Source organism: Chanos chanos, chromosome 8 (assembly GCF_902362185.1).
Source record: "Chanos chanos chromosome 8, fChaCha1.1, whole genome shotgun sequence".
NCBI classification, from domain to species: Eukaryota; Metazoa; Chordata; class Actinopteri; order Gonorynchiformes; family Chanidae; genus Chanos; species Chanos chanos.
This window is the reverse complement of record NC_044502.1, coordinates 9,813,357-9,832,521: the sequence shown is the minus strand read 5'-3', so window position 1 is coordinate 9,832,521 and position 19,165 is coordinate 9,813,357. Positions and strand designations below refer to the sequence as shown.

The following is a 19,165-nucleotide window of genomic DNA, read 5'->3' as shown; positions in this document are numbered from 1 at the left end:
TCAAACAGTTCTCTCTGTGCAGAGTCAGATTTACCGCCCACGGAAAGGAGAGCAGCCCGCGACAAGAGAGTTTTAGCATCACATGTTGGTTCTGTCAAAATATCTCAACTGCATGTGTTCATTTAATATATGGGTTTCTCTGTGACTTAGGAAAAATCCAACCCTGTAAAAAGAGAGAGGCTTTCAGAGACAAGCCCAGCTTTCCGCATTCTGTCCGCTGAACCCACGTAAGTGTCCCGCTCACGGATATGCTAGATTATTACCATCTCATGTTCGTAATCTCTTATTGTAACACGTCACATGCAGGGAACCCACTGTCGCTATAATGGTAACGTGTTCTGAGTTTACGCTAACGCACATCATGTTCCTCTGCCCAGTCTGCAGGCCTGTTTTGACGTCAGGGAAGACGCCAACCCCCAGTCGCGAAAACGACACCTCATCCGTTTCCAGGAGAACCCGCAAGCCAACTGGGGGCCCAAGGCGCGGGCCAAAACTGGGCAAGTCGTTTTTTTTTTTTGTTTGTTTGTTTTTTGTTTTTTAACCCCCACATACGTTCATTGTCGAACATGTTAAGGTGACACGTGCTTGCTTGTTTTATTTGCCTCGTTGTCTAAGTGATTAGATGATAATGTTGTTTTAGTCGCATCTCTGGCGGAGAACGAGACCCACTGTGCGGATGCATTGTCACGTCCTGTGTGTCTCGGCGCCTGGGCTCGGGGCGGGTACGATTGTAAGGGCGTGACCCCTGGGAGGTCGGTGCAGCTTAACTCTTGTGCCGTCTTTCGTTTTCAGCGGAGGAATATCGTCCGAGTTGGAGGACAAAAGAAAACGGTTTCAGGGCAAGAGGAAGAACCAGATCACAGACTCTTCCCAGTTGAAGAATTTCCCCTGCAAGAAGTTCCGAAAGGTCTGTTCTCCCTAGCGACAAAAAACGGCCCGGGCCTGGAACCGTCCTGGAAAAGCTCTCTGACGTGTTTTAGATTCAGCCACACGGTTTATGCTCTTTTATGGTCATTTTATGGTCAGTTTGCTGTAGCGCTGTGCTCTTCTTTGCCAAATATTATTTAAATAATACTTTAAATGAACCAGTCCGCGGGTCAAACAAGTGGATGCCTGGACCATGGGTATTGCTGTGTAGAGCAAAAAACAAATTTCTCCTAAATTGATGAAACATGGTTGATCAACAAGGGCCTTCTTTATGGTCATGTCCCACTTAAGAACATTTTTCCTCTCACCAGCTGAATTCTGTCACAATTTTGGACAGTGCAATGTACACACAGGACTTCTCAGTGCATGCTGGCCACACACAGCAGTGCATAGACTGACTGCATTACCATGGATACAGCACAGATGGCTTCTTTCAATTCTGCCTGCCTCTCTGCTGACATAATGACTGTAATGCCATTCTTCTTCTCTCTCTCTCTCTCTCTTTCTGTAGGGAACATGCACAAATGGAGAGAAATGCTGCTATTCCCATGAGCTTGGGCAAACGCCTGGTGAAGGAGAGAAATCGGACTGATTAAGTTTCACAAGTCACTTCATTTTCTCATCATATATTCCAGTGCTTTGAGCTCTTGACTTGTCGAAATTCATAGGGGGGGGGGAGCCCTTTTAAGTTCTGAATCTTTTTTTTTTTTTTTTTGTGGGAGGGGGGTATATATGAAATTGAGTGGAGGAAGAAATACAGTCAGGATGGCAATGCCTATTTTAGAGCCTGAGGTCAGAGTATATTGTACATGCTAGACAATTGAAAAGTGTACAGTTATTTTTGTTTGGCTAATAAATGCTCTTGGCTGCTCCTCACTTTAAGTTAATGGCGCCTTATTTTGTGTATGCACATGTTGATTAATGTTGGGTAAGAAAAAGATAAAGTTTTGTTTTGTGTGTGTTATTTAAATAAGAAGCTAAACAGCGAGAACAAATTGTTTATTAATTACTCACAGAATTTTAACAAATCAGTTCATAAAAATATATTCATCCATTAAAAGGCACGAAAAGTTGACATACAAAAATGTAAGTTATTGCACAACTCAATCACTGTGTGTGGAAAATCGACTGAGGCAGTGTGTAAATTGAGAAGGGGTGGGTGTGTGTTTGGGGGGGGGGGGGGGGGTGGTTTTGTCCTGAATACATTTAGCTCCCTGATAAAAAAAAAAAATAATACAATGTCCACAGGCAGCGATGTAAAAAAAAAAAAAAAAGAGAGAGAGAAACTGAACATTAATCCATCTTCTTCCGGAACTGTGTTAAAACGTGTTCAGCGAACAAGAACCCATTGACGGAGAATCTTTGACATCCTGCGGTATAAGATTTTAGTTTGACCTGTAGGAAGCTGGGATGCCAGCCAGCTACACAACTGAATGAATTGCATTGGTGCTGGTGTGCTACAGAACTGTTAAACAGATCAGAGAGTTTATGTCACATGAGAGAATCTGATACGATTGGCTGATTGTTGGAAATTGATTGGCCGTCGTAAGGTTGTCAACTGCAGCTAACTATCTCTGTTGGACTCGGAGCAGGAATGTGCGGATCTCCATTGGATTTAGTGTCACCTCCCATGGTACGGCATCTCCTGTTCCTTTCATTCCTTTCCGGGGTTTCATATTCTCACCTAAAACAGAACCACAATTCCATTAAAATGACACACACCTGTATAGTAAAAAAAAAAGTGAATTCTCTTTGTTTTTGATTGTTGACATGATCCTCTATGTTCTTATGCTTTTTTGACAAACCAGACTGTAGCAAGGGGAAATATATTTACCCCCCGAAGTTTTCCAGTCTAGACGACTCATCTCATCTTTCCACTGGTTCGCCCCCAGACTCATTTCAGATGCCCCCAGTACGTCAAGAGTAGAGAAGAGCTTCTGTACCAGGACAGAGCAGAGAGAACAGTTTCTCATCTGTTACAAAATGACATTACCGCTTTCATAATGAAAATCAATTTTTAATTAAAAGTTCAGAATGTTAGCTTTGTAGATGTTGTCAACATTTTTGACCTTGATGTTTGCATTCAGCCACAATTTATGCTTATGTCATATGAGAGCTACAGATGAGCATGGATTTGATTTGTTTGAGTCTAACCTGCAGGTTGACTGTGACTGGCTGAGAGTATGTCTTGCTCTCCTTGGCTTGGAACTGATGCTCCAGTCTGAGTAACACTAAATCCTTCTCCCACTGAGACACTGTCAGCAGATGGACAGCAGGGGGCAGCGCAGCCTGCAGCCCAGAAAACTGAGAGCCAGAGAAAACCACAGAGGACAGCTTACTGATAGGGGTGGTACCACAAACACACACACACACACACACACACACACACACATACATATATACACACACACACATATATATATATACACACACACACACACACACATATATACTTCATGCCTACTAATGACTCAATAATTCACTGATCCTACTCATCCTTTCTTCTTTTCTTCCACTCTTTTTCTCTTTCTCTCTCACCTCCAGTTTAGTGTTGGGGTGCAGAGTTCCTTGTTGGAAGGAGAGTAGAGGCTGAAGCACCATAGACTGGGCGAGGGGTCTGTGTGTGTCTGCAGCAGTGGCGGGTTTACTGAGGCTCAGTAGCAGGCGTCCACGGGCCACCAGGCCGTTCTCGTTCTCTCCAGGCTCAGACAGGGGTTCCCCCACGCCGCGGTTGTCATCATACAACAGCCGTCTGTGCAGCTGAGACAGAGAGAGAGAGAGAGAGATGAGACAGTGAGTTAGTTATAGTCAGTGGTGTTTAAGTGTTACTGTGAGACAGTCATGCTGAGAGGTGAGAGTTTAGGGTGTGTGTGTGTGTGTGTGTGTGTGTGTGTGTGTGTGTGTGTGTGTGTGTGAGAGAGAGAGATGCTGTTTTAGTCAAAACAGAAAGTGCTGGAATATTTCCTTACTGATAGTTAGGGTTAGGTTATTAAGCTTTAGTTATAGAGGGAAAGAAGGCAGTGGGAAGTTGAGAAAAGTGCGTGTGTGTTTGTGTGTGTGTGTCTCACCATGATTTCCAGTGATCCGTTGAGGATGCTGCTTCCTCCCTGTGACCGATCTGTCACCACTGTCAGTTGATTTGCATCATCCTGCAGACACACAGACACACACACACACACACACACACATCAAAACAAAGGATGCCATAAATATTTTGATAACAGTAACTGAATGCATTACTTATTTCTTAATACCGGACCACAGAAGTGACAATGAGGCCACGAACGGAGAGAGGACAGACAAAAAGTATATAAAATATGAATAACTGTGTGATACAAGACAGTTGGACTGTTGAAAGTGGACACTGGACAGAGAGAAAAATAAACCCTGACTACGTCTGGATCTGTCTGAATATGACAGAAACAGCCAATAAACACAAGGTAGCCTGTGTGACAAGTTCTCTCTCTCTGTCACACACACACACACACACACACACCTTGATGTAAACACGAGAGTTCACTGGATAGTAGTTGCCTGCTATTGGCTCAGATTGAAAGAGGTCCCACGTCGGTCGGAAGTCTCTCCTATTCGGATCAAATAAAGACTTAGATTGATTCTCTTAGACGTCCAACACGAAGACATTTAAAGCAGCGCAGCAGAAAAAAACGGCAGCAGTTAAAATATGAAAGGCTATTGGCTCTTTTTCTCTGATGTCATCGCTCATTCTCCTCACCGCCGCTCCAGGACCTCCCGTCCGTTGGAGTCAGTGTAGAAATAGCCGGAGGACAAGATGTCGGTGTCCAGACGAGTGATGACTTCTTTTCCCAGGTCATCGCTGAAAGAGGAGGATAAGAAAGAGTCGGACAAGAGCAGGTACACGCAAATGATCTTATCTAGGTACACATAAAAACAGACCAATCCGAGATAACGCAATAAAGTTGATACCATATTGATACCATATTATTAAATGTGTGTCAAAGGGAACTGGACAGGTTAAGAGGGAAATAAGGTATTCTGACACCTCAGAAGCCACACTTTTTCCTTTGGGAGCGAGAGAGAGTGTGTGTGTGTGTGTGTGTGTGTGTGTGTGTGCGTGTACTACTCACTCTACTGGCACCGGTCCAACAGTCCACTCCAGCTCCAGTTCCCTGCTGTCCTCATACAGACGCACCACCTGGGAAATCCAGGGACTGAACCACTGCTTCACCTCCTGAACCACCCCGTTCTGTCTCACACACACACACACACACACACGCACACACACACACACACACACAAGCAGAGCATGGGAAAGGGAATGTGAGACCAAGAGATGCACACACACAGAAAAGACAAGAAGACAGTACGTTTACATACATTTGAATACTGAGTGAAGATCCCTGCTAGTCCTCTCTTATATTGGTGGTCTATGCTTTTAATAATTCACGCAGACATGAATTATCCATCGAGACGGCAGCAGAGCATTATGTCCGCTGCGTGTCGGTGGCAAAGTTACACGGTTCTCACAGAAACCAGACTGCCCGACAAGGATATTCAAAACAGTCAAATGTAACCGTGACCAGCTGCTACATGTATATGAGATGAGCATGTTTCTCCACTGTACCAGAAGGAGGGTTTGAGAGATAAGAGTCTGTCACGGCCCACGTAGACTTTGTACCGTGTGGGTTTTTTTTTTTTTACCTGTACAGTCTCTATCTTAGCGGTCTTGCTCACGGTGAAGGGTGTAGAGGAGTTGGGTCTGAAGATGTAAGCCCCTGATGGCTGATCACTATCTTTGTTCTTTCCATCACTGGCATTGTACCTGAGAGACACATTCAAATGCACACACACAAACACACACACACCAAAGAGTGTCACCTATCCATTAACCTATCCAAGCAGGAATGCACAGAGAGTCTTTCAGAAGGTACTGACCAGTAGAAGTTCTGGCTCAGCTTGATGGTCTGCAGAGTCTCAAGGTTACTCAAGCTAGTCAGAAGACCGGTGTCGGGATCAAAGGTCACCTTCAGATACTAAAACGGAGATACAACCGAACGGACAACCTATTCAACATCTGGCATATGCTAGAAGAAAAAAGCACTACAAGATAAAACCAAGTCTGTAGGACGTTTTCATTTCACTAGCAAAAGGTTATGTGCGTATTCCGGAGAACATTTGCATGTTCTTGATTTAACTAGCACACAAATTAGCAAGTGACAGGCAGAGGGCTGATTTCCATGTCACTGAACATATAGTCTGTTTTGAATTCCAGTGAGACACACCTTGTTCTGGATGGTGCGAGGAGCTCTGAACTTGGGTGAGGCTGCTGGAGGCCCGGTCTGAAGCATGGAGATGGAGTAAGTGCTAAAGCCCATAGGAGGGGCCTGAACCTGGAACACAAGCTCATACATGGCATAGCCCCTGTCCCTCCTGATCAGCTGGGTGGCCTTAGATACCGGAATCACCTACAATGGACACACACACAAACACCAGCGGAGTTAATCATTAAAAGTGAGGTCAGATGTAATGTAAACAGTGCAGCTATTGCAAGGAAGAGGGACGCAGTAGGGGTTGCACAGACTACTCCAGCAGTTATATCAATTCTTCCAGTTTCTACATTAACATCGAGCGACGCTAGGTCTCGCGCGCACTCGGTTTCCAGTTAGAGCCTTTGGTAAACGAGAGGAAAGATGGCGACAGCAGAAAAGGGTGAAGCAATTGTTTGTTTGCTTTGTTGTTGTATTTCACACCCGCAAATTTTCTGTTGTTGTGATGATGAAATAAATGTGCAACAATTATGAGTTGTGGACGGATTTCTCAAGGATGGCTCTGACATCAAGCCTGTCATATAATAGACTAGGCTACTACAGTAACGCGGCTTAACAAATTAATGTTAAAAAATAGATGCAAGCAAATATGACTAATTTCGTTTTTATGTCGGTTGGGTTTACTAACGATGATCAGGTTTCACCGAATTTACCAAAAAACCAGCCACTATATCTAAACACAATAAACCCACTTTGTTAACTAAACTTTCTATCCTGGTCTACTGTAGAATGTTGGTGACAATAACGCTAAAATATCGTCGGTATCATCCATACTTCACCATTGCGTAAGGTAAAACCAACTGTTATCTTCATATCATTAATTTGACCAGTTTTATGCTTTACTCTATGCCCCCCAACTGAGTACTTGAAAACTCGAGTTTTTCAGGAAAGGAGCACTTGAGTTGTAAAATTATGCACTCATGCAACCCATAGGACATTGTATGTATTTGTGTGAGTGAGTGTGTGAGTGAGTGAGTGACCGACTGAGTGAGAGAGTGACTGTGAGAAAGAGAGAGAGGGAGAGAGAAAGAGAGAGAGAGAGAATGAATGAATGAAGTATTCAGACACCTCAGAGGCCACACTTTTTCCTCTTGGATCTATGACACTGTATGCAGTTCCATTGACTGGCAGTCTCACTGACCAGGTCACAGCTCGTCCCAGAGGGTTATACACAGTCATAGTGAACTGAGAGAGAGACACAGAGGGAGAACTGGCATTAAACACTGCGTAACAGTGAAAAAAAAAACACTGCTGCTTGGCAACCTGAGGGTTTTGTTTTGCTCTACCTTTTGGCTGCTCTCTGTAAGGGGACACACACTGATATTAAGACCCTCACAGTAAATTCGCGGAGCATCAGATCCACTGAGCACAGCCAATGAGTTACTGACCAGCACCTAGGAGAAGGTGGGAGAGAGAGAGATAAAGAGAGATGGTTAATGACCACACATTTGAATAGTCACATGACGCAACGGAGTGCACCATCTTTAGATTCCTAACCCCTATCACTTCTTCTTCATCTTCACCTCAATCTTTTTCATAACAATAACGCTTCATTTCAATGCATACCGACCAAAAAGGATAGGTTGGAAATAGGGACTTCAATCACTCCTCTTAATTAACATATGCTGAAATGAATTAGACCAAGCAACCTATAAGCCATAATACCAGCTAAAAATGAGCCTTAGATGAGAAGTGTTCATACCTCACAATGGGCCCAGCCTGTGGCCAGCCTCCTGGCGTAGTCATAGGCAACGTGCTGTTTCTCTGTGCCTGACACGGCGTCGTGGTGCTGGGCTACGGCCATCGCCTTTCCTGCCAATGACAACCATGCAGTGGAAGTGTCAATCACAGTAAAACACACTGCTCAGACCAATCGAAATGTGTATGGGAGGGGCGGCGGTGAAGATTTATAAATGCAGACTGACTCATAGTGTCACTGTCGCCTTCACCGTGGGGGCCTCTCCTTGATTTCGGACCACCGAGGACCTCCAGCTGGTTGCAGGTCTAGGAGAACACACAAGCACACAAACATCTCTCTAAAAAAACACTGATTCAAAGACATTTATTTAGAAATTGTTCACTATGGTTATGAGAGAACTGGGGTGTTCTGGGGAGAACATATCCAGCAGCATGTCCACAGAAAGCCAGTTCTATATTGGTTTTACAAAAGAACACTGGTTCCATGAGCAGATTTGAGGTTCAGTAGAGCATGAGAGCATTGCTTTAAATTCACTGGGGAGAGTACCTGCAGGCGACTGTTACTCTCTCGCTCGTAGCGTTTCAGTGCTGGGCGGCTGGTGAAGTAACCGGTCCAAAAGTCATGTGCAGCATCGGCATAAGGGAAAAAGTCATCAGTCTTCAGTGGCCTGAGGTAACACAACGACAAGAGTGACGAGAGAGAAAGAGAGAGAGAGAGAATGAGCGAGTGAAGGAGTGAGTGAGTGACTCTTCTTACAAAAAATTGCAACATTGAAGAGTAATGTTGTACACTGCAGCTGAAAGTTTAGCTCTTCCTTGTTTTATCAGATACACAGTACCACCCCCCTAAAGCCAATTCCACCAATCATACCCTAGTTCAATTTTATAGTGATTCCTTTCTGTGGGAACATATGTGTCCACACAGCACGGCACTGTATAAACTTTATGAACAGGAGCCTTAGTGAAAGCCCACTGACCAGGTGAGGTTGGCTCTGTGTAGCTCCTGGAGGTAACAAGAAGGAGTGGAGTACAGCACGTTCACCCTGCTGCCATTGGACTGCTGGGCATTGACGTAGTGGATGAGTTTGTCCATGTTCTTGTACCACATGTTAGCATTCTCATACTGGAAGTCTGAGCCCATGGTCATGACGATGTGATTGGTTTTGTACCAAGTTGCCTGTGAACGATTTCTCAACAGTCACTATTTTCATTCAAAACAAGATATTAAAGGACAAAAATATTTGGTCTACTAATCCAGTTAGCAACTGAAAAATGACTTAAGTGGGAAAGTCTATGAAATTCAGACATGGCAATATAAACTAACCTGAGACTCTGCAACTTCTAGAAACTTGAACACCATTTGGTCCACGTTGTAGTCCTCTAGATCCGGGTCGTCACGGATTGGTGCGTCACTGCAAGACTGGTCCCAGCAGAAGCCATCAGGAGGGTTGTAACCATTGGGAAGGATTCCTGTGGAGAAATGTGGAAGGGGAAGAAAAAGCTTGTTTAAAAGAACCAAACTTATTCAAAAAGGCGGACATTTCTAGTCAACATCATTCTTACTCATATACAAAACAGACAGCTCACCTGGTCAGATCTTTAATCTTAATCTTTTAATCTTTAATCTTAATCAGACAGCCGACTGGAGACTTTTCTCTCACCTGCCGATTATGCTTAGTCTTCAGTTTTGACCTTATGGCATACGACAGTAAATTTTCAGGGGAGGAATTCATTCTCGCTCGGCATTTGGGGTCAAAAAGGGGTCAACAACACTGACAGCAGCAACATCAGAAGTGACAGTTGAGGAGTTATGAGAGTAAAAAGTCAATACCAGTGAAGAGGTCAGCAGTGGGCGGGGTCAGCGTGTCACTGGCCCTCCATAACATCTCCATTTCTTTGGTCCTTATCCTACGCCCCTTGTCCTGATAGTCCAGTCGGCCAAAGAAGAAGCCATCAAAACCCATCTTCAGCGCAAAACAATAAACACAGAAAAGGAGAATATCAACAACATGCCGCCAGGCGTACAAAACAAGAGGAGGATGTCAGGAAATGAGTTTAGTTAAGGGGAATTCAAAAAAATTCAAATCTTGGTACAGTGAAAGAGAAAATTGTTGTTATTATTGTTATGTTATTAATGTTATTATTAATGGTATTTTTTTTTTGTATTTGTCATCACCTGGGCAAACATTGAGGCGTGTTCACGGGCATGACCAAAGGGGTCAATGTGCCAGGCAACGCGGGGACGGCCGCACTCCCCAAACGTGTCGTTTAGGAAACGCAGTCCCAGAGTCATCTGGTCAATAACAGCACTGTAATGTGTGGTAGCCTCATCACTCATACACCAGCCTCCATTTATAAACTCAAGACGTCCTGTGGGTGGCAGAGAGAGAGACAGAGAGAGAGAGAGAGAGAGAGACAGAGAGAGAGACCACATGTGCATAGTCAAAATGAGGCAGCACTTAGACTCTTGAGATTACGTGTCATCACCTCTTTCCTATATAAAAGTTGTGGGCATGTTGTGGGCATGTTGTGGGCATGTAGAGCCCTTTGACTGATATTGGGCTCTAAATAAACTTGAAACTTGAACGTTGAAAAAGTAAAAGAGAAAGACGCATAGTCAGAAAAGGAAAAAAATGTTAATTAATGTCCTGAAGAGAAATAAAATAACACAAGTCCACCAAAAAGGAAGTAATATGAAGCAGTTTGTTCTCACCCTCGTTGACAAGTTGGGTGACAATTTTACGCGTGGCCTGGTTTTGCCTCCTCCACCAGCGGTAGAAGAAGGCGGTTTCAACATAGATGAAACGTCGTGCTGGGTCTTTTTGCAACTGCTCCACCACAGAGTCCAAGATATACTGAACCCCTGCATGCTGAATTTCATTACGATCTGAAATACGCAAAGTTCAGGAGTCAACAAACAGAGTCAGTCTTCATATACCCAACTCAACTCTTCTGTCAAGTCAAACATAAGCTTAGCCAACTTTCTAACTATGCAGTCACCTGTTGTCAGCAGACGGTCACATTGATACCCATACGTTCTACAATACTACAAAAACACCGATAAGCAGAATTATGGGCTTGTTTTAAAAGTCATGAGCTAAGTTAATCTTTAATGTGCAATGTGAATATCATATGATATCAACTGAAAATTCTGCCTATTTCTCTCCGTCAAAAATCACTTAAAACTTTCAGAGCAAAAAGACCGTCATCGTTTTGTTGAAATGTACTGTTCACTTAAACAGAACTGGTATGTCAGCAAGTGTATTTCTGTGTTAAGCAAAGAAATATAACACATCAGATAAGAATGATTCCCAAATGAGCCTGTCTTTGATAAATAGGTATTCTGCTCCACTCACTTTTAAAATGCAACGTGGCATTTTACATTCTTCTTAATACAATCACGAGTTTTGATTTTGGGGATAAGTGGATAAATAGTAAGTCTGACCTCCATAGAAGTATTGGTCCACAGTCTTAAGCCAGCCGACATCGTCGTGCGTATGCGGGATCAGGTGAACGTTCAGCATGCTGGGCTGTGTCGCCGGACATGACTAAGTATGCCAACATAAAGTTACAAACGCAAAGACACGAGAAACGAACGGTAAATAAAGTGGTTAACTGCGAATAAAATGACACGTAGAACTGATAATTCCGTTACAAAGTGTTATATTAGGCAATCGGAAAACATCCAGACAGCGAAAGTGAAAAGAGTTTTCATTTTCAGGGATTCACTTTGCTGCAGCCAGCGTCTAACGACAAGCAGGATTCACACGATACGTTTGAAAATGCTTGACTGACTCACCTTGTAGCCACAAACTGGGTCGCGATTAAATACCGGACCGGTGGGGAAGCCCCAAACCCCAATTAGGGAGAGGAAAAGAACAGCAGCCCAGTATGCTGTATGAGCCGCCATATTGAAATGACTGAAGTCATATGACCCGCGGTTTTTGTTATTGCATGTGATTCTTTTTAGCGGAAGTACAATTGTTATTTGCAGGAATTCACTGTGGAACAACAAACAGTGTATATGCTGTACAGAAAAGACTGAGGGAAACACGATGAATGTACTTGAGATATTGGTTACACAGATGCTTTTTTTATTGACCAGGCACAGTTGATACAATCACTTCCACGCACAATCACTGGACAAGAGAATAATACGCAAAATAAAAAGGCCTGTAAAGACGTTTGTGAGTGCATAGGAAGGATTTAGAAGATTTCATTCCGCCAAAATTAGCAGCATCATGCCAAGATACAGGCTTTTTCTATGAGATGGCTCCATAAGAGGTAAAAGGGCAGTATTCAAGACACAAATTACCATGAGCACTGGGAGAAATTTTGAAGTATTTAAGGCCACAGGTTGTAATCTCAACCGGAATCAGTCTAAATGTCCTTGACGTGAACCTTGAAAATACAAAATCTTAGAACCTCAAGAATGCACGGAAGAAAAAACCGAAACAAAACAAAACTGTCAATACAGGCATACAAGTAACAGAACTGTCAAAAGAAGATCTCACAACCCGAATTTGATTTTAGTGAAGTTCATATGCAGGTTTATTTCAGCAATGTCATACTTTATTTTTCTTTGATTTAAGAGTCCTGAAAAAAACCTGTTAAAATGCTTGGTCCTCAGGCTTTTTATTTTAAAACACAGTTACAGAAATTCAAATACTTTTCAGGAAAAAAAGAGCTGTATCTTACAAAACCATACAAATGGCAATTACACATACAGCCAGGACATGGTGCTCTCTTCGCAGGTCACACTTGAAATCTTAGTACCACGCAAATCAAGGATTTGATCATATTTGCATTGGGAGATAGAACAGGAATGCATTGGGATGGCTGGAAATCACTGGTATCCTCCACTTTTTGCTTGGAGTGCAGTTCTCTGAAAGTTCTCAGAATGAGTTTTCAAATCCTCTTAACTCAGCTCAGTCCCACCGCTGGCAAACTCAAACTCAAACTCCCGTAGGAGTCACTGTTCTGTATGACTCTCCACTCCTTGGGAACTCTTTTGGACATCATTTTTTTCCCCTTATACATATAAGTACCATGATGTCATAAGGTAATTGTGGGAACCATCTGAGACGAACTGTAAGAGATCTTTAGTGTAGTGGGTTGGGGTGATTTTGAGAACATACCGGGGTTCAAGCCTTAGATGGGACTTCCACGGGTGGAGGTCAAAGGGTAGAGTCACCATTGGGACCCTCAGGTTGACAGATGAGAAGGGTGGAGTCTAGGTCCAGTCTGAAAGCAGGATAGAGTGGCTGGGAGAACAGGCAGCTGAAGGTGTGCAGCAGAGTCACGGAGTCAGAGACGCTGTAGAAAGAGAGCGCTCCTTTCTGCCTTTCCAGGAAGACTCCGATCCGGGGACAGGGAGGCGCGGCCACGGTGGTTTTCCTGTTGTCGTGCCAGGCGGCGTAGCCGGCGTGGGTGCAACGCAAGCGCCACGAGTTTTCGTTGCGGCCCAGCAAGCACGGCTTCCCGCCTCCCTTCCTCCCGATGCCCTTGTACGTCACTCCGATGTCTACCCACCCCCCACCTCTCCACTCCACCTCCCAGTAACTGCTCCCAAACTGGCCTTCTTTGCACAAGACTTGGGCCACGCTGTCAAAGCGTTGGGGGTGAGGAGCGTATGGCTGGGGTTCCTCCCCGCAGTGGGCTCCTTGGGAGCCATCTAGGAGACACAGGGTGGGATGGGCTGTATCTGGGTCCAATGTCAGGTGGCAGTAAACTGCGGAGGTCAAAAGAATAGAGCTTACAAACAAATAAACTAGTATTTCAGTCTTGCCTGTCTGTAATACTGTAATGTGTTGTTCTTCATATGCAAAATCCTTACTGTGTCCTCTAGCAGGTGTTCGACAAATTGACAATTTGTATCAAATGAAACCTTTAAGATACGGGTGCATTGCTTGAAATAATGCACACCCGTCCAAAATTTTGTGCGAAACCCATCAAACACCAATCCCTCCCACAGATATGTGATTATTAAATTCTCATTGAACAGAGATGAATAGGACCAGCCCAGCTCTACCTAATATTTAAACAAGGTAATCCTCTCTCATCTCTATCTTCATCTATTCTGTGTCTCTTTGTGCTCTCCCGCCCCTGCCTCACATCCTTCTTATGGTGCTCCCTTAAAAATACAGACACAGCATCCAATGCACTGACCACCTTGAAATCTGAAGTCTAAAAATGTTACAAAATGAAGCGCTGCGTGTTAAACGCAGTGACTGTTTTGCGATATATGTATTGATTGTTTGTCCCCTTATTTTATGTTCCTAAACTATAAATAACAATAAATACTTTTAACCTGTCACAACGACAGTTTTGCTTCAAATGAACCACTCTGTATTTTACCGAATTCTATCATACTAATCTTTGCATGTATAGATGCATCCAACCTGTACCGCATCAAAGAGCATGTGTGAGCATCTAGATCCATTTCAAACAGTTCTGAGAGGAACAGATACATATCCGTGTTCTCTAAACCCACTGGAAGACTATAATGATAACAGTGATCCCCAGGTTTAGTCTTTAACAAAAGCTTACAATGAGAGCTATGCCTGATTACTACACAAATTAGACTTAGGCACCGTAGCATCGTATCGCTCGGCGATAAGTAAAGACCCATCTGATGGACTGAGAGGGAAGTATCGCTGTGGGGATCCGGTATCTGAGATCACGCTGTGTGGCTGCCAAACGCATATCTACACATGTCAGAGAGAGGGACAGCCTAGTTGGCACGGGGGTGTGAAAATGAGCGGGACTCGGGTTACCGCTGCGTCACCGTGGACGGTACTTACACCTGAGAAAGGAGGATCTCAGACGCTGATCCGCCGGCTGGAGGGCCGGGGCGGACAGGGGGAATGCCTTTGGTGCTGCTGCTGCTGCTGCTGCTGCTGACGGGAGAAGAGGAAAAAAAAGGAGGGATGGAGGAAAAAAGGGAAAGAAAGAAAACGAGGAGTAGGAGAAAATCAAGAGAGAGAGAGAGATCGGTTAACTGTATAGCCCCTAAGTTCATTGCTTTGCCCTTTTTTTGAGGGTTTTATTGTCAAGTTCCATTTGACACCCCGGTGCGTCGAACACAGCGGAGATCAAACATGTGTTTGAGCTATCAGTGTCCTCCCTGCCTTGAATAATTCAAGACTAATTAAAGAATAACACTGTGTCTTTGTAAAGAGCATGTTCACCCTGCCTAAGTGTCTGGAGAAGTGGGTCAACGCTGATATTCAGAGGCCAACTACGGCCAATGAGAAGAGAGAACATCAGCACAGAATCTGATCCCACCTTTCATTTATTATACAACTGACAGCTTCAGCGGACCAGAGAAACAAGACTACTGGCATTTATGCTTGTGTGTGTGTGTGTGTGTGTTGTAACAATCTCTGTTATGTAGAACATTGTTATGAATTCTGTTATGTAGAACATTGATGGTTTGTAGGTCTCCAAGTACCTAAACTCAAAATTTTAAATTTTAAATTTGAAATCTGAAGCCTACCTTTTTGATTCTCCCCAGGCAAGTGATGGGCTGAGTTTTCACCAACTATTGACAGAAATAAAAAAAACATGGACTCAATATTTTACATAAATATTTTTCTGCAATAAAATAGCTCTTTGTTAGTGACCTTGACCCAGTAATAATATCTTTACACAGTTTCTCAGGTAATCTAATTCTACACCATCCCAGCCCACCTAGGTGTAAAAGTTCATGCAAACTCAAACTAACCTCCTTCTCAGGTAAACTGACCCCAGTCCATAGATTTACAACTGACACTCTATAACGGGTAAATGTGAAATGGAGTCATTGACCTTGATGAAACATCTAGAAACACTAAACTGACACAGCTACACAGAACCAACTAACAATTTACAGGACACTTGTTATGATGTTAGTATTTCCTGTGACATGACTCAATATATTGCTACATACAGTGGCTGTGACCACGTCTGTTGCTTCAAGCAACATTTTAATTAAGGGGTTATCCAGCCCTGTTGTAGTGCTGGTCAATATAGTATAAAATAGTGCAAAGCATGTCTATATTATAGAAAAGTTCAACATTTGTGTAAAATCAAAGCAAACACTCTAGTATTACCAGCTTTGCCGATCTTCTCCACTTCCTCTCTGCACAACTCCTCGATCCTGGCCCTCAGATGGCTCAGGGCTTTTCTCGCTGCACTGAAACCCTCTGTGGACACCTCTACCGATCGAGGGCGACGCCCCTTGATTGGAAGCATGCAGAGTAGAGGGGCCATCTGGTCAGACAAAAAAAAAAAGAAGAAAAAACAAAAACCTTCAGAATTCAGCTAGAAATCACGTCCCATGAAAGCACAACCTTCCGTGGATCATAGATGCGGACCCAAATGAACGCTATCTGATTGGCTGACCTGCAGGAAATGGGCGTTGTCCTCGGTGAGGAGCAGTTCGTTCATCTCCTGGTCCCTTTTCCGGAGCTCCGCCAGCTCTCTCTCTAGCTCCTCCATCTCCCTCTCCACCCGCCCTAGCATCGCCTTTTCCCTACCCAAAAGGCGTGTTTGCACCTCCGCCCGTGTCTTCTCCAGCCTCTGAGCAAGCTCGCTGAATAGAGCCTCACTCTCCTCCAGCACAGCTGATGAGGAGCACTGCAAAAGGCACAGATCACAGTCCGCTATATCACAGCCATTAGGCTCAGGAGTTTACAGTGGTATAAGACAACCATAAACAGACTGAGTGGTCGAGTCCCCTAAACAACTTAAAGAACCATCTACAATAACATATCCAAGCTTCACAGTAATTGTTTTTCTCAGAACAATCTATTTTAAGATCAGTCACGCAGAAGCTCTGAGTCAGCTTTCCCCTAAAGGGAATTCATCCACATGAATAGCGTTAGCGTCTGTACACATATATCTAGGTTTTTTTTTTTCCAAACGGGAATTGTCATTGATAAATACTTTTCAATCTGAATCATGCTAATCATTAAATATGAAAAACAGGAATCATTAAGCATATTTAGAGAGCTCTTGTGGTTCATTTACTGATTCATTATACATTACTTAAAGCAATTTCTTAGATAAATAATTCAATTTGATCTGAAACAACAACAACAACAACAACAAAAAATCCTTTAAAAGTCACCTTAAGGGAATCGAGCGTCTGCTGAAGCTCTTCCAAATCTCTCTCCCCATTCTGTATCCTGCTCTGTACAGCCCTCTGGGAGTTTTGCACTTGCGCCTGAATCATTAGGCAGAGAGTTTCTTAAAATACACCTCTCTCTGGTGAGGAGCTGCACAGTATTGAAATATTTTATACACAAATACAAGAGCACGTAGGGACAGAAAAAATGCTATTACTACACGCCATTCCTATTAACGAAGTGAAACAGTAACTGTCCAAAGATGGGCAGTAGCTACATACTGTGTGGTGTAATGGAACTGGTTTCAAAACAAAGGGATGATAGTGTACTGGCAATCAGACAGAGGTGTGTAATCTAACACTGATTAATTATTCAATTATTCTTAATAATTAGTAATAATTCTTACAAATAATTAATTATCCATCAGTTGGGGAACAGAAACCACTGTCTCAGTTTATGGCATAAATTCAAGTGGGGGGGGGGGGCAAAAGTGATTTTATAAGGAAAACTGGTGAGAGGATATTACAGGAATAGCTTTGTCCATAAATAGCACTAAGGGTTAGAACATTCTGCTGTCCTTGAATAGTTACTGCTCTCCCGTAGGTTGTGTCGCCAGGAGTCATCTTTTTCCTGTCTTCTCTATCCGTAGTGAGTGCTAAGTGATACAGACTGTTCTATATTGGTGATCTATCCCCTCTTACGGATAAAAGTTAGGGTGAAGGAGGAGCCCAGTCCAAAGACAGTGCCAAAGTACGATCATTACTAACGGTCTCCAAAGCGGCCCCTCTTCCTCGCATTGGAAATGCTGACCAGCTAAATCAGCTAACTGAACAACGGCATGATACTTACAGAGAACATTGCACTCATCATAAAACATGATTGTCTTGAATCAACAATCAACAAGTAGTCGTAGTCCTCGCAATGAATAAACTGATCGACATTCTAATGGAACACTAAGTGAAGCGTTAACCGTGTCGGGGTCTCCCACCTGTTTCCTTGCTCTTTGGGAATCTACATGGTGTGCTTCTTCTTGGTCCGCCTCACACAGTAAACAATCACCGCTCCAGTCCCCCGCGTCGCTGTCGAAACCACCGCCCTGCAGGCCAAGCCGATGCTGCGCGCATAATCTGTCAGCTAAATTCTCTATCGCGTCTACTAATCGGTGTCGCCTGAGAGTCCCCACTTCCCTGTGTGGAGCAACGTGCATTTCACAGAAAGAGACCAGGCAAGCCAAGCAGGATTTGACCGCCTTGAGCTTGTTCTCCACGGGGCAGAAGTCACAAGCAACATCCCCTACTCCACCGAGGTACGGCTCAGGAGCTCCGGTGCAGAGCACCTCGTTGAGTTTCAGCTTTTCCACTACTTCGGCGAGTACGGTATTTCTGCGTAAAACTGGCCTTGGACTAAACGTCTCTCGACACTGCGGACAGCTGCATGGACCAGTGTCGGCTTTATCCCAATAGCTGTTAATACATACCATACAGTATGTGTGTCCGCAGGGTGTCGATACTGGATCTTTCAAAATGTCCAGGCATATTGAGCACCTAAATTGGCTTTCCGTTACTGAAATACTGGCTTGCGCCATTCCACTTTCTGATGTTGTTTGTGGTTTCGTTGTCAGAGGCGTATTGTTTTTCTGAGAAAGGAAAGCGCTTATTGCCAGTTTGACGCGTGAACGGAGAATCTTCATTCACTTGGGCCCAGTCAAAGCAGTATTGTTAGAACAGATTTGGGCATGTGGGATTCACGAACACAAACCATGACGTCACTGTACATCATTACCATACGGATGGAAGTAGCTACGCAATCGACAATATTTAGGACAGTATCAGTTTGCTGGTTATGTCGTCTGTACAATGAGTAATTAATGACTACTTTTTACCCTGATTAGAGAATACACATCATTAACTCTTTTAGCAAGTAAAGGAGAGGAAGTAGGAAATTATACAAGAAGTAGGCTACTTGTAATGTTTAGGACCTGATGAACAGACCTGGGATGCTTTATATGGAGGTCACCAGAAACAGGTTTGAATTCAAACAACCAAGGTTCTTGAGAAAAACAGACAACTTTTTTTTTTTTTTTTTGCTGAATGGCTTTTCTCCTTTTATTTTCTAATTAGCCTA

At 43.6% G+C, this 19,165-nt stretch overlaps 3 protein-coding genes across 3 annotated transcripts in view; 1 reads left to right on the top strand and 2 right to left on the bottom strand.

The window, feature by feature from the left end:
* The window catches only part of trmt1 (tRNA methyltransferase 1), a 6,302-nt gene extending 4,711 nt beyond the window's left edge, over nt 1-1,591 (top strand). The window contains exons 12-15 of the mRNA XM_030782832.1: nt 151-227; nt 378-497; nt 793-907; nt 1,439-1,591. Of these exons, the coding sequence (XP_030638692.1) occupies nt 151-227; nt 378-497; nt 793-907; nt 1,439-1,519 (393 nt within the window). The 3' untranslated portion in view covers nt 1,520-1,591. The remainder of the gene's footprint in view (nt 1-150; nt 228-377; nt 498-792; nt 908-1,438) is intronic.
* A 611-nt stretch (nt 1,592-2,202) lies between these two features.
* man2b1 (mannosidase, alpha, class 2B, member 1) lies at nt 2,203-11,841 on the bottom strand. Its single transcript, XM_030782831.1, has 23 exons — nt 11,731-11,841; nt 11,377-11,479; nt 10,645-10,818; nt 10,108-10,301; nt 9,763-9,895; nt 9,256-9,401; nt 8,909-9,108; nt 8,479-8,599; nt 8,159-8,237; nt 7,936-8,045; nt 7,520-7,627; nt 7,302-7,418; nt 6,189-6,371; nt 5,842-5,939; nt 5,608-5,728; nt 5,034-5,152; nt 4,661-4,762; nt 4,424-4,511; nt 3,996-4,076; nt 3,466-3,687; nt 3,082-3,231; nt 2,762-2,864; nt 2,203-2,611 (listed from the first exon to the last, which is right to left on the bottom strand). Exons 1-23 carry the CDS (start codon nt 11,839-11,841, stop codon nt 2,496-2,498), a joined length of 2,979 nt encoding a protein of 992 aa, XP_030638691.1. The 3' UTR covers nt 2,203-2,495.
* Nucleotides 11,842-13,055: 1,214 nt separating this feature from the next.
* On the bottom strand, nt 13,056-18,626 carry LOC115819266 (E3 ubiquitin/ISG15 ligase TRIM25-like). The gene is made up of 7 exons (XM_030782830.1): nt 18,030-18,626; nt 17,044-17,139; nt 16,317-16,550; nt 16,025-16,184; nt 15,430-15,474; nt 14,735-14,827; nt 13,056-13,662 (listed from the first exon to the last, which is right to left on the bottom strand). The coding sequence occupies exons 1-7, from the start codon at nt 18,624-18,626 to the stop codon at nt 13,109-13,111; spliced, it is 1,779 nt and encodes a 592-aa protein (XP_030638690.1). The 3' UTR covers nt 13,056-13,108.
* Between the last annotated feature and the right edge of the window lie 539 nt (nt 18,627-19,165).